This window comes from Perca fluviatilis, chromosome 2, assembly GCF_010015445.1.
Source record: "Perca fluviatilis chromosome 2, GENO_Pfluv_1.0, whole genome shotgun sequence".
NCBI lineage: Eukaryota > Metazoa > Chordata > Actinopteri > Perciformes > Percidae > Perca > Perca fluviatilis.
In genome coordinates, this window is record NC_053113.1 from 11,841,358 (window position 1) to 11,856,331 (window position 14,974).

Consider the following 14,974-nt stretch of genomic DNA (forward strand, 5'->3'; position numbering starts at 1 on the left):
GAGCATATTTTTGTAAATATATCTGCTGTGCATATGTTGCACTGACTTGTTTGGTGAAAAAATTAAATAAATGTTTCAACAGCATGTGTGTGTGTGTGTATCTGCAAATATTTCTGTGCATGTGAACAATCTGAAGAATTTTCTACAATTTGAACTATTTTAGTATTATGGCAAAGCACACTATGAGAGGGCTTTTCATGATGCCCAACAGTGTGTAGTTGGTTAGACAAAAATCTGGTAATATGAATGAAGTGTGTGCCATTTGGTGCAAAAGTTTGATTTTGATAATGCTATATGCAGTTTTGGTTGCAGTACTTCATTTTGCAGGATATATATGAGGTATTTTGCAGTTTGGGTGTGTGGTTTTGTGAACTGTGTTAAGTATATTGATAAAAACCAGCCTAGTTTGCAAAATTGTGTTTTAGCAATTGGAAAAAAAAAACTGTAGTCACTTAAGTCTGAATAAGTGGGTTGTTACTGGAGGTATCTGGTGCCACCTAATGGATGAAAGATGGTATTTCCTGGTTGAGGCAGCATCCAGTTCAGGTCCTTTATCAGCTGGATCTGTGCAAAGTCCTTTAGTTTTATTTATCTATAAATTTAAAGTCTCTTTGTTATGCAGCTGTGAAATAAGTTCAATAGTTTGATTCACTGTCTCAATCTGTCAAGTTGTGATAAAAACCATTTCACACCGAATCGTCCTAATGATTTACAGCATCAGCTCTGACACGCATCGTTATTAAGAATTTAAATTACAGATTTTATTGGAGAGGACTATGCTGAAATCATATTGAAAGGTTTTGTGACTTCAGGATAAAGTCCACATGTAGAACCTTAATGTTATTGTGGTTATGATGCTGTATGGAGGATGAGGATTTAGGTTTGTGTTGTTTTCCCTTTTTTTCCCCTCATATTTTCTTTCGTCTGTTAATGATGTATTTTCATATAACAATGGTGTTTTGCAGAGGGCTTGAACCCAAGTGTGTGTGTGTGTGTGTGTGTGTGTGTGTGTGTGTGTGTGTGTGTGTGTGTGTGTGTGTGTGTGTGTGTGTGCGTGCGCAATAATCTAAAATCACCTGGATTACAAAAAGTACACACAAATAAATACACGCCCAGTCAAACAAATATGACACCCATATACTTGCAAGACCGCATGACCACACACACACACACACACACACACACACACACACACACACACACACACACACACACACACACACACACACACACACACACACACACACACACACACACACACACACACACACACACACACACACACAGTGTGTGCGTGCCTTCTGCTCCACCGGCTGTGGCAGAGCCATTTTATCACACCCAATCACAATATTTGTTTAAAATAACTTCCGGGTAGAAAGCTCCTGCGTCCCCCTATGTACTAATTTAACAGCACTGAGCAAACCGGGACGAAGGAACAACTGGATATACCCTCACCTCCTTCATCTAAAATGCATGTGCAATGCTTCCATATGTCAACACTTTGACTAACATTGGGGTTGGAGAGCTAAGTCACCTGTTGGGCCACAGACTTAAGGAAATGACACCACCCAAACTAGCAGTCAGTCCGACCAGCGGGGACATGTTGCTGTTCCTATCGCTAGATTTGGTTTTGATAAAAGACGCCAGCAAAGCAACACAGTACAGAGAATAAACACAGCAGAGACCCCAGACATACATGCTGAACTATATATATATATATATATATATATATATATATATATATATATATATATATATATATATATATATATATATATATATATAAAATATATATATTCCTATATAAAAAAGGAAACACATTGAATGAGAAGGTGTGTGTGGTATGTATGTATGTATGTATGTATGTATGTATGTATGTATGTATGTATATATATATATATATATATACATACACACACACACACACACACCTTCTCATTTAGTGTGTTTCCTTTTTATTTTCATGACTATTTACATTGTAGATTCTCACTGAAGGCATCAAAACTATGAATGAACACATATGGAATTATGTACTTAACAAAAAAGTGTGAAATAACTGAAAACATGTCTTATATTTTAGATTCCTCAAAGTAGCCACCCTTTGCTTTTTTTATTAATAAGGGAAATAATTCCACTAATTAACCCTGACAAAGCACACCTGTGAAGGTAAAACCATTTCAGGTGACTACCTCATGAAGCTCATTGAGAGAACACCAAGGGTTTGCAGAGTTATCAAAAAAAGCAAAGGGTGGCTACTTTGAAGAATCTAAAATATAATACATGTTTTCAGTTGTTTCACACTTTTTTGTTAAGTACATAATTCCATATGTGTTCATTCATAGTTTTGATGCCTTCAGTGAGAATCTACAATGTAAATAGTCATGAAAATAAAGAAACACATTGAATGAGAAGGTGTGTCCAAACTTTTGGTGTACTGTACATGTTGATCTATCTATCTATCTATCTATCTATCTATCTATCTATCTATCTTTAAACGTTAAGGCTGAAAATGACAACAGAAATAAACATGACTTAAAATATTACCTGATGCATTAGAATGCTGTTTTTCTGGAGCTACTTTCGTTATGAAGTTATTTTGTTGTACTGTATCAGGTTGTCTGTTTTCGTGCTATATTGTGTGACTTGTGTGTGCGATCTTGTGATGGATTCTTGAATTAATGTATTGTGGCTTTGTGCGGACCCCGGGAGAAACAGTGTTTGCTTTGATGAAACGAAGATCACAAAACTGCAAAGCTGCGAGGACAACAGAAGGACGATAACACGACATGGCTGCTCCTCTGTGTCTGTGTCTCACCTTCTGCCATAGTGTCTCTATGGAGGCCAGGCTGGAGCAGGCGGCGACGAACCAGCAGTTTCCCAGCTGGCCTTGGTGCAGGTCGTGGGCACTGATGCCGTCCACAAACAGATGGGGGTTGCTGGCTATCTCCTGGAAGAATAAAGAAAGATTTCAATCCGTTTTCTGCCTTTTCTCCGACTTATCTAAATCAACAAAAGGGAGAGAGTAGTGACAATAACTAATAAAAAGGGTCCGTGCACCGGGCGCCTGGTCCTAAAGGGTTGTCCTTAGTGTCTTCATTAATCAGAGGTGTGTTTTGGGCGTAACATGCAATCAACCAATCAGAGATCATCTCCCATTCATCAACCAATCAGAGATCATATCCCATTCCCTTTAAAAGCCAGGCGCGGTTGGACCTTGGCGCGTTGCTGTTATGATGGAGGATTTGCACCGTAATATTTTTATTTGTAATCTTCTGCATGTGTGTGTGCTGCTGTGTGTCCCTGTGTGTGTAACAAGCATAGTGTGTGTCCCTGTGTGTGTGTAACAAGCATAGTGTGTGTCCCTGTGTGTGTGTAACAAGCATAGTGTGTGTCCCTGTGTGTGTGTAACAAGCATAGTGTGTGCACTAGGGCACACACTATGCTTGTTAAAATAACAATGAAATGCTGCGTTATTGACTTTAGACCAGGTTTTTTTGGTCAATAAAAGCACGATCACTTCCCGCTGCCTCAAGATAACAATACGCCCAGAATGCACCTGAACACACCTCCCTGTGAGACCAGCACGCCCAGAATGCACCTGAACACACCTCCCTGTAAGACCAGCACGCCCAGAATGCACCTGAACACACCTCCCTGTAAGACCAGCGCGCCCAGAATGCACCTGAACACACCTCCCTGTAAGACCAGCACGCCCAGAATGCACCTGAACACACCTCCCTGTTAGACCAGCACACCCATGGGCGCACAGATGGACGCAGGTGCATTTGCTATTTAAACTACGTGGGCGCTGGACGGGAATCTGACTACTGCGTCGGTCTTAAACTAGCAAAGACACTCGCTATGAGCCGCGCTGTGCCGGGTTCAAGATAGGGCCCTAGGTCACTGTGACACAATGTCAAAGTTCACTTGATACGTTAATTTCCCTCTTAGAGACACAAACATCCACTGAAGACTACATTTTAATGGTTGTCTCTGGTCAACCTGCACGGGAGCAGCCAAAAGGAGAAAGAATGTGAGAGAGAGAGAGAGAGAGAGAGGGCGTTAGCCAGAGCTCTCAGTCACCCGTCATCAGGTAAATACAGGGTAAAAAACAACCTCTGATTAAGCACAAGTCGCTTCTGAATGTTCAAAGTAAAACAAACCACAGAGCGTTCGAGAGGCCGGCGATCAGGACGGCCGCCAAATGATAGGACCGGGATAAACCAGGGACACACACCCAGCAGGCTAGGTCTATTATTAGTATCGTCTTATCCTAAGTATTCCACTTGTATATGTTTAAGTTGACGTATAATTAATCTTTTCCTTTTTACACACACACACACACACACACACACACACACACACACACACACACACACACACACACACACACACACACACACACACACACACACACACACACACACACACACACACACACACGGGTGGTCCTCCTCGTTCCTTCCTTAAAACATACACAAAGCTTGCAAAATGTGACTTGTCGATCCAGAAAGACTTTATTTATTTATTTTTTAAATGCAGCTTCTTATGAAATCAACCGGGAACGTGCCAAAATGACAACTGTAATGTAAGCATTTAAATAAACAGCAATTTTATTATCGTAAAAACACACTTCATTCAAAAAAAGTCGACAGAAACAAAGTAAAACTTCCTTATTATTGACATTAACGTAGCAAGGCAAATGTAATTTTTGGTTGTCGACTCTCCCGAGTTAACATGACAGCTGATAATGATATCATTACTGTCAAAAATCATCAGAAATCTAGAAGCTAGGACAACGTTTTTGAACGTGAAGCTGAAGTGGAGCAGGTTTGGCCTATCAGCAGCACAAACAACCTGTAAGTGACACCGATCCAATCCATGTGTTGACCCAGACGGCTGAATAATGAAGTTTTGAGCTCTTGTAAAAAAAGATGCTGTTTCCCTGGGTAACAAAGTTTAGGGTGAAATTATACAAATGTTTCCTCTCTCTCTCCACTCCCTGATCGATAATAATATCGATCAGCTGGAGTGCTTTAAGCGTCCCGTTTAATTATTTAGCAGCTCGGGTCATCAATGATTGACAGTAAAAGCATGTTTAGATACTGTACATGCAGTATAGGTTTGAGGTTTATACTGCATAAACTGGAAATATAAACCTAATATTAAAAAATACAGTATTTCTTCCAAACAGACTGTGGCTGTGTATATGGGCAACCATCTGCGGTTACCATACTTATCATGATACAAGGGTTACGAAGGTTGGAAGATTATTTATTTGGGCATTTTAGGCTTTTATTTTGATAGGCTGATAGCTGAAGACATGAAAGGGGAAAGAGAGGGGGGAATGACATGCGGCAAAGGGCCGCAGGGCAGAATCAAACCTGCGGCTGCTGCGTCGAGGAGTAAACCTTTATATATCAGCGCACGCTCTACCAGGTCAATTTAAGACCTTTTTTTTGTTTAGCAATTTTTATTGATTTTTCATTAAACCAAGTAACATTTTCTACAGTACATATTGGACCAAATGTATACAAAGTATGGCTGTTTTATACAGATACTAAACAGTATGAAAGATATCCCTTTAAATCCAGATCATCACAAAAATAACTGACCAATGAAGTGCTTGTCCAACGAGGCAGTGCAGAAGGAGCATATACAATATAGCACAACATTTCAAAATAAGTGATTACTAGTAAAGGAGAAAGAAGAAAATAACAAAACAATAATAATAATAATAATATATCTAAGTAAATAAGTCAAGTACGTAAAAATAAATAAATGGATAAATAAAAATAAAGGGAGGGGAGGGAGTTGCCGCTCCACTATAATAATAACACCTTAGTCATCCTTATCTAATGGTGTTTGCAAGCTCTCATAATACTCTAAAAAAGGGGCCAATTTAAGACCTTTTAAGACCTTTTTAAGACCATTATGAATGAAATTCAAGACCTATATCACGACATCAAAAAATAACAGTTGTACGGAGGAAACGCAGAGTCACAAAATTGCTGTACTTGCAAAGTAAAAACACACAAGCTGATTGGCTGCAACCTGTCTGCTTCAAACCATTGCTTGTAAAACTACTAATTGAAAATCGATACAGCGTTTTTGAGAATCGATACAGTATCACAAAAGAGGATAATAATAATCATAATAGATTATACAGTAGTGTGTGTGTGTGTGTGTGTGTGTGTGTGTGTGTGACAAAGACAGTGTGCAGTACAAACCGCAGCGGATAGAAGCTGGAAAGCCATTAAGCAATAACTCCATTAGGAGCATTAGATTTCCTCATCGTCTCAACTTAACCAAAAAGCCGCCGCAGTGGTTACTGTTGCACTGCATTAAAAACCCCTCCTGAAAACAGAGCGGCTGAACAAATGGTCCCGGTGAACCGCACGGCGAGTGACTCAAAGTGTGTGAGGCAAATCAAGTTTGGCAGTTGAGTCCAACAGCTGTGCGATATCAAAACGAGCTCAATGTTTATTCTAGTCGGAGGACATCTGTAGACGTTTTATGAAATCTGTAGTCCACCTTAAGAAAACAGTGATGATTTAGTCTACTAACTAAACATTATTCCCACGGGGTGGGGCGAAGTCTAACGAATTGGCACGTGACGATGTCCACATCGAAACATCCCGATGGACGATGACAAAGCCTGAGTTAAGCTTAGCTGGACTGCTCCGCTGAAACCAAAGACAATAGTAATAATATCAGTTCGTGCTAATCACCTTTATTGCTCAGGTGGGGTGTAAATAGGATTGGGCATCGAGAGAACCGATTCCTCCTTGGAATTAGGGCTGGGCAATATCACGATATTATATCAATATCGTGATATGAGGCTAGATATCGTCTTATATTTTGGATACATTTTGGATATCGTTATGTATCTTTTTCTGGTTTTAAAGGCCGCATCACAGTAAAGTGAAGTAATTTTCTGAACTTAACCAGACTGTTGTAGCTGTTCTGTTATTTGCCTTTACCTCCAACTCAGCCATTATATCCACATTATTGATGATTATTTATCTATACTGTAATTTAAGGTTGCTCCGATCAGGATTTTTGGGGCCGATCGCCGATTGCTGGAAGCTAGGGCTGGACCCGAATATTCGAATATTCGTTCGGTGGGTTGGTATTCGATTTTAAAATTTGACATTCGAATATATAATTTATTTTGGTTTATTTATTTTCTGCATTTATCTCTCGTTCACACTCCAGTCCAGTTGATGGTGGTAATGCACATTTAAGTTGGTTTGCCAACCGCCAATAAACTACAAAGAAGAAGAAGAAGAAGAAGAAGAAGAAGAAGAAGAAGAAGAAGAAGAAGAAGAAGAAGAAGAGAAGAAGAGACTGTCGGTACATTACAATGACCGCCCCGGAGCATTTAGCAAGCTGGGCGCAGAAGCTAGGCCGATAAAAAGTGCGGAAATGGAGAACTGTTTCGCGTTTTTCCGTTGTGATTGGCCAGAAACTTCAACAATAGTGAGGGCGGAAGAGATCGTTTTGGAATATAAAGCTTTGATATTACATTTCCTTGGACTCTTGGGGGGTTTATGAAAATCAAGTTTTGGTCAAAATACCACTTTGTTGCTGACAGGTATGCATGCACTCTCGGCTGCGCGAATTACGGCTGAGTTGTTTTATTTTCTTTACTTTGTAGCAGTTGTGTACATGGCTGTATATTTTTAAGAAGATTTAAATGCTTTAAAAATATATAAAAGCAACTCACGAGTGGAAGTTTTATCGAGGTCACAGCGACGCCCCAGTCACCAAAAGTGTCCGTGGGAGGGTGATCCCTTGAGAGGTTAAAAGTTTATTAATTCTGAACGCGTCTGGCCTGTCTATCTATACTGCACCAAATACGACGCTGCACTCCCTTGTGAAGTCGTTTGGATGAAAGGTTCTCAAAATAATCAACATGCAAACAAACAGACAGACACATAGAGATTCCTGCCTTTATTAGAGATAATAATAATATGTTCAGCCCCCTCTCTCCGAAGCTTCGAATATTCGATGCTCATTACTACCGAAGCTTCGAAGCTCAAAAAAATGGTATTCGGACCAGCCCTACTGGAAGCATTATCGGTCGATACCGATCACCGGGTCTATTTGAAGCCTTCTATTTATCATGTCATATATTTAATCATGTATTCATTTTAATATTCTTAACAACAATGTAGAAGTATTAAAATTAAAATTAACAGAAGATAATGTATTGTGAATTGTCAACGGTTTACTTTTATTGACAGGAAACGTTCAACATTCCACTTCCTCTGTTAGAAACACACCTTAAAACAGCTTAGAGCTGAACATATAAAGCCTTATTTCAGAATAAATTACAAAAGAAACGGTCAGTGTGATCTTCAGTGTGTCTTTAGTGTGTTCCGAGGCACTTTTTTTGACCAACTCGGGGGAGACTGATCAGTCAAACTGCTTTTTCTGCCAACGATCGGCTGTCTGGTTGGTGTGTAACTTAGCTGCATGTAGAACATTTTCTCACGAGTAGCGAGTCATCTGATCGGCCTATCTGATCGGAGACCACCGATCAAACTATTTAAAGCCTTTATCGGCCGATAACGATCAGTGACTGATCAATCGGAGCACCCTTACTGTAATTGTAAAATATTTTGTTAAAACACCAACTGTCAACCCTACAATATCGTCACAATATCGACATCGATGTATTTGGTCAATGATATCGTGATATCTGATTTTCTCCATATCGCCCAGCCCTACTTGGAATCGTTTCAAAAATTTACGATTCCCGGTGGAATCGTTTCTTTATCGGAATCGTTTGGAGGATTTGGTTTAAAAATCAGATCATCTTCCAAATTTAACACGCGCAAGTTGTGGTTTCCGTAGCGTAGCGGGCGCTTGTTGTGTTGCAGCCGTGGAGCACAGTAAGAGACGCTCTAGTGGGGCTTTATTTTACGTTGGGGAAAAAACACCCACCATTGAATCAAAATAAAACTCTCCTCTTACTTGTGAAATAAGCATGTGACCCGTTTCAACTCCACCCATCAAAAGAATCAGAATCGATAAGAACCGGAATCAAAAGGAAGAATCAGAATTGTTAAAGCGCCCATATTCTGCTCATTTTCAGGTTCATAACTGTATTTTAAGGTTTTACCAGAATAGGTTTACATGGTTTAATTTTCAAAAAACACCATATTGTTGTTGTACTGCACAGCTCTCTCTCACTCACTGCTGCAGATCCTCTTTTCACCTGGTTTCTGTTTTAGCTACAGAGTGAGACCTCTTTTCATCTTCTTCTTCACTACTATCTTTGATTGCACTCGCACATGCTCAGTAGCTCAGATGTAGATCATGTCAGCTAGCTAACTCTAGAGACAGTAAAAGAAAGCCTGTTTCTACAACTTTGGTCAGTTACAAGGCAGGATTAGCTGGGAGACTTCTTCTAAATGAGGGCGCACATGGAAGTAGATCTTTTGGAGATTATGGTGAACTTGTGTGTGTTGTAGCAGTGCTTTGCTATTGAGAACGACGTAGCATGCTAGCGTTAGCATGCTACGAGCTAACGGTTGTGGTTAGCCAGCTCATTTCGGACTGTGACGTCACAGTCCGAAGCCGATTTTGAACAGCTCACTAGGAGACTGAAGGCAGGACACATTCAGAAACCAGATCTCACTCAAAACACCATGGATGGATTTTTTTCAAAGTGTGTATGTGTGTGGAAGCACCAGAGACACAGAAGAACACCCCAAATCACCAGAAAAAGTGATTTTCTTCATAATATGGGCACTTTAAAATCCAAAACGATGCCCAAGCCCACCACAACCTTAGTTGTAAAGCTTAGAGTTTGTGTACGAGGAGCGATAACCTTTTGCTGCTGCACGCATCTACACATTCCTCCTAGAGGACAACTCCACCAGAAACACGGATGTTTTATAAAAGTTGTATGTTTAATTCTCCACAGTTGTTTGCTTTATTTATTAGGTACAGTATTTATGATTTAGTTTTCTGCCTTTTTTTTTTTTTTTTTTTTTATAAACACTTAGCTGGTAGTTTCAACCGAAACTGTAGAGACAACCTCACTGCTTACCCCATTAGACAAACCACAGCCCCCGCAGAGACCTCACCAGAGATGACGGCCCAGCCATTACTGCACCACAGACTGCTCAGTGAGCTGATTCACAGCTGAGACAGAGACAGAGAGAGAGAGAGAGAGACAGAGACAGAGAGAGACAAGAAGCAGAAGGAAGACAGGAGGCAGTCGGCGGCTGGCGGTGCGTGAGACAAGTACGACAGAGAGCATGCATATGGAGAGAAGAGACGTAACGCGAACTCAACAGGGAGAGGAATTTATGGAATTTACCCCCTTGGCGATCCCACTCAAACACCCAGGATGCGTTTGCTCGTCGCACAAATATTTGGACAGCGGAACAACATTGCAAATTGTATTTGTTTCCCATTTCTCTCGTTCTCTCTCACGCTTGTGGTTGAATCAAGACTGTGGGGATATAATGTGAAATATGTCTCAGATCCAATGATCTTTGGCTACAACAAGCTTTAAAAAAAAAAAAGGGAGGGAATACCCCCAAAACGCACCTTGTTACAGCATGTTTTAATTCAGATGTTGCTCGTAGTTTTATATGACAATAGATTGGTATTATTGGACTGACTGCTGGTACACAATACATCTACTGGAATTATTTTATTACCAGGACCAGAAGTAATTGGACCAACAACAACAAAAAAAAGAGGCAGAAAAGTAAAGTCCTGTACTCCTGTAAAGCAGAAGAATTTAAATATTTATCTTACACTCGTTGGGGGGGGAAACGTGGAAGTCTTGCTTACTATTTAATAAACCATGGTCTAAGATCTGAGCGCACAGCGCGAAGCGAATGGTGCAGGTGTGTTTAGTGCGTGTCCAAATCCACTTTTGCTAAAAGGGTCCGTGCGCCGGGCGCCTGGTGCTAAAGGGTTGTACTTATGGCGCTTTTCCATCACATGGTACCTGCTCGACTCGCCTCGACTCTACTCGCCTTTTTTGGTTTTCCATTACGAAAAAAAGTACCTGGTACCTGCTAACGGGTACTTTTTTTTAGTACCACCTCAGTCGAGGTTCCAAGCGAGCCGAGGCGAGCCGAGAAGGTGACGTGAAACCCTGCAGGCTGCTGATTGGTCGGAAAGAATCGTCACTGATCGCTGCTTCGCTAGCGAGAGACGGCATTTTTAAATAGTTTAGCCAGCGGTGTTTTTTTGCTGCCGGAGGCTCCACGCAGAGCTTTCTCCGTAGCGTACAAGTGGCCTGATGGTTATACTGGTGCGCTGGTGTGTGCATGTGTGATGTGTGTGTGTGTGATGTGTGTGTGATGTGTGTGTGTGTGTGTGTGTGTGTGTGTGTGTGTGTGTGTGTGTGTGTGTGTGTGTGTGTGTGTGTGTGTGTGTGTGCGCGTGTGTGTGGAGCTGGTGAGCGAGGGAGAAGTGAGAGAGTGACGGCGATTATCTCCGCAGCGAGTAGCGACTCTAGAGTCATATATAAATATATCACATGGGGGCCACAGATGGGCGCAGGTGCATTTGCTATTTAAACCACGCGGGCGCTGGACGGTCTTAAACTAGCAAAGACACTCGCGTCTCGCTGCACCGGCCCAATTTCTGTTTTTTCCTCACCTTAGGCCTCCCTGTAAGACCAGCACGCCCCAGAATGCACCTGAACACACCTCCCTGTAAGACCAGCACGCCCCAGAATGCACCTGAACACACCTCCCTGTAAGACCAGCACGCCCCAGAATGCACCTGAACACACCATACCTCTGTAAGACCCGCAGCCCCAGAATGCACCAAGACACACCTCCCTGTAAGACCAGCACGCCCCAGAATGCACCTGAACACACCTCCCTGTAAGACAAGCCGGCCCCAGAATGCACCTGAACACACCTCCCTGTAAGACCAGCACGCCCCAGAATGCACCTGAACACACCTCCCTGTAAGACCAGCACGCCCCAGAATGCACCTGAACACACCTCCCTGTAAGACCAGCACGCCCCAGAATGCCCAATTTCAGTTTTTTCTCTCACCTTAGGCCTTTTCCAGGTGACCGTGCCGATGCTGTTCCTCTGGTAGAACAGCGACTGGTCGGACGCGGGGAACAGCGGGTCTTCGAACAGACGTCCATTCTGCTGGCACTGCCTCCTCAGGGTGGAGAAACACTGGCCCTCGTACGGGACCACCATGCCCCCTGCACGGACACAAACAGATATCAACATACTACACATGTGATGTGATTCAGCACAGCGGGGAGAAAGGCAGGGCTGAGACTAAACACTGGGACTGTTGTTAGCATAGAGAAGAGCTGCAAAGACTAATCAACATACCTGCAAACTCAGGAGGCCTGTAAAAAGGTGACACATTTTACACCCCCCCCATTTCAGTGGCACCTAAATAAGGCACCGAAATCCGCGTTGCAATTAGCACCGGGTCTTGGACCCCCAATCCCAAATAAAAAATCCATTCCACCCCCCATTTATTTCCATTACACTTTTTCCAAATTCAAAACGAGACTATTTGCATGTTAATCCATGAAATTAGTTGTTCAACTATTAAATGAATTATTTTGTTGGTTTTTTTTTTTTTTTTTCACACCCCCCACACACACACACACACACACACACACACACACACACACACACACACACACACACACACACACACACACACACACAACAGGCCAAAAGTTTGGACACACCTTCTCATTCAATGTGTTTCCTTTTTATTTTCATGACTATTTACATTGTAGATTCTCACTGAAGGCATCAAAACTATGAATGAACACATATGGAATTATGTACTTAACAAAAAAGTGTGAAATAACTGAAAACATGTCTTATATTTTAGATTCTTCAAAGTAGCCACCCTTTGCTTTTTTGGATAACTCTGCGAACCCTTGGTGTTCTCTCAATGAGCTTATTTCCCTTATTAATAAAAAAGCAAAGGGTGGCTACTTTGAAGAATCTAAAATATAAGACATGTTTTCAGTTATTTCACACTTTTGTTAAGTACATAATTCCATATGTGTTCATTCATAGTTTTGATGCCTTCAGTGAGAATCTACAATGTAAATAGTCATGAAAATAAAAGGAGCATTGATAGAAGGTGTGTCCAAACTTTGGCCTGTGTGTGTGTGTGTGTGTGTGTGTGTGTGTGTGTGTGTGTGTGTGTGTGTGTGTGTGTGTGTGTGTGTGTGTATGTGTATGTATGTATGTATATATATATGCTGAGGTTAAGACGACGTGAAAATACATTTACTAATGACATTATTATTAGTATTTGTATTATTATTATTATTATTATTATTATTATTATTATTATTATTATGCTGTGTTAAAAGAAATTCCATGACTTTTTTCCAAAACTTTCTGGGTCTTTTTATGTTTCCAAAACCTTTCCAGGCCTGCTGGAATTAGCATTTTTCAAATTCCATAACTTTTCCAGTTTTTTTTTCAAAACGTATGAACCCTGTACATATTCTCTGATTCCAGCTTGTTAAATGTGAATATTGTTCTAGTTTCTTCTCTCCTCTGTGACAGTAAACTGAACATCTTTGAGTTGTGGACAAAAAAACGAGACATTTGAGGACTTCGTCTTGGGCTTTTTGGGGAAACAGTGATCCGCATTCTTCAGACCAAACAACTAATCCATTCATCCAGTTAGTTGCAGCCCTAAAGTGACGTTAATAAAGGATTAGTGACAGGGATATCCTTCTCTTTTGAAAAGTTATAAATCTTTACACACACACACACACACACACACACACACACACACACACACTGACTCCAAAGAGCTGCTCAGTTAAAGTAGCAAACACATTCCTGTACCTCAGTGACATCTCAAGAGTTATGTAACAGGAGGACAAACAGAGACCTGGGACAGCCATGTTTGACTACCGATCACCAGCAGAGCAAACACATGATGAAATCTTCATGCCTCTCTGTGTGTGTGTGTGTGTGTGTGTGTGTTGTGTGTGTGTGTGTGTGTGTGTGTGTGTGTGTGTGTGTGTGTGTGTGTGTGTGTCGGTGTGTGTGTGTGTGTGTGTGTGTGTGTGTCGTGTGTGTGTGTCTGGGTGTGTGTGTCTGTGTGCCCTGTGCGTGTGCGTGTGTCTGTATGCCTGTGTGTATGTGTGTGCGTGTGTGTCTGGGTGTGTGTGTGTGTGTCTGTGTGTGCGTGTGTGTCTGTGTGCCTGTGTGTGTGTGTGTGTGCGTGTGTGTCTGGGTGTGTGTGTGTGTGTCTGTGTGTGCGTGTGTGTGTGTGCCTGTGCGTGTGTCTGCCTGTGTGTGTGCCTCTGTGTGTGTGTGTGTGTCTGTGTGTGCGTGTGTGTCTGGGTGTGTGTGTGTGTCTGTGTGTGCTTGTGCGTGTGTGCCTGCGTGTGTATGTGTGCGTGTGTGTGTCTGTGTGCCTCTGTGTGTGTGTGTGTGTGTGTGTGTGTGTCTTGGCTGGGCGTCTGGTGTGTGTGTGTGTGCGTGTGTCTGTGTGTGCGTGTGTCTGTGTGTGCGTGTGTCTGTGTGTATGTGTCTGTGTGTCTGTGTGTGTCTCTGTGTGTGTGTGTGTGTGTCTGCCTGTGTGTGTGTGTGTGTGTGTGTGTGCCGTGTGCGTGTGTGTCTGTGTGTATGTGTCTGTGTGCGTGTGTCTGCCTGTGTGTGTGTGTGTGTGTGTGTGCGTGTGTGTGTGCCTGTCTGTGTGCCTGTGTCTGTGTGCCTGTGTGCCTGTGTGCGTGTGTCTGTGTGTGTGTGTGTGTGTGTGTGTGTGTGTGTGCCTGTGTGCCTGTGTGTGTGTGTCTGCCTGTGTGTGTGTGTGCCTGCGTGTGTGTGTGTGTGTCTGTGTCTGTGTGTGTGTGTGTGCCTGTGTGTGTGTGTGTGTGCCTGTGCCTGTGTGTGTGTGTCTGCCTGTGTGTGTGTGTGCCTGCGTGTGTGTGTGTGTGCCTGTGTCTGTGTGTGTGTGTGCGTGTGTGTGT

General features: G+C 42.1%; 1 protein-coding gene across 1 annotated transcript in view; it reads right to left on the reverse strand.

Annotated features, from left to right (window-relative positions):
• Positions 1-14,974, reverse strand: part of capn5a (calpain 5a) — a 52,656-nt gene that overhangs the window by 28,079 nt on the left and 9,603 nt on the right. The window contains exons 2-3 of the mRNA XM_039787145.1: positions 12,045-12,205; positions 2,816-2,947 (exon numbers count right to left, since the gene is read on the reverse strand). Coding sequence (XP_039643079.1) covers positions 2,816-2,947; positions 12,045-12,200 — 288 coding nt within the window. The 5' untranslated portion in view covers positions 12,201-12,205. The remainder of the gene's footprint in view (positions 1-2,815; positions 2,948-12,044; positions 12,206-14,974) is intronic.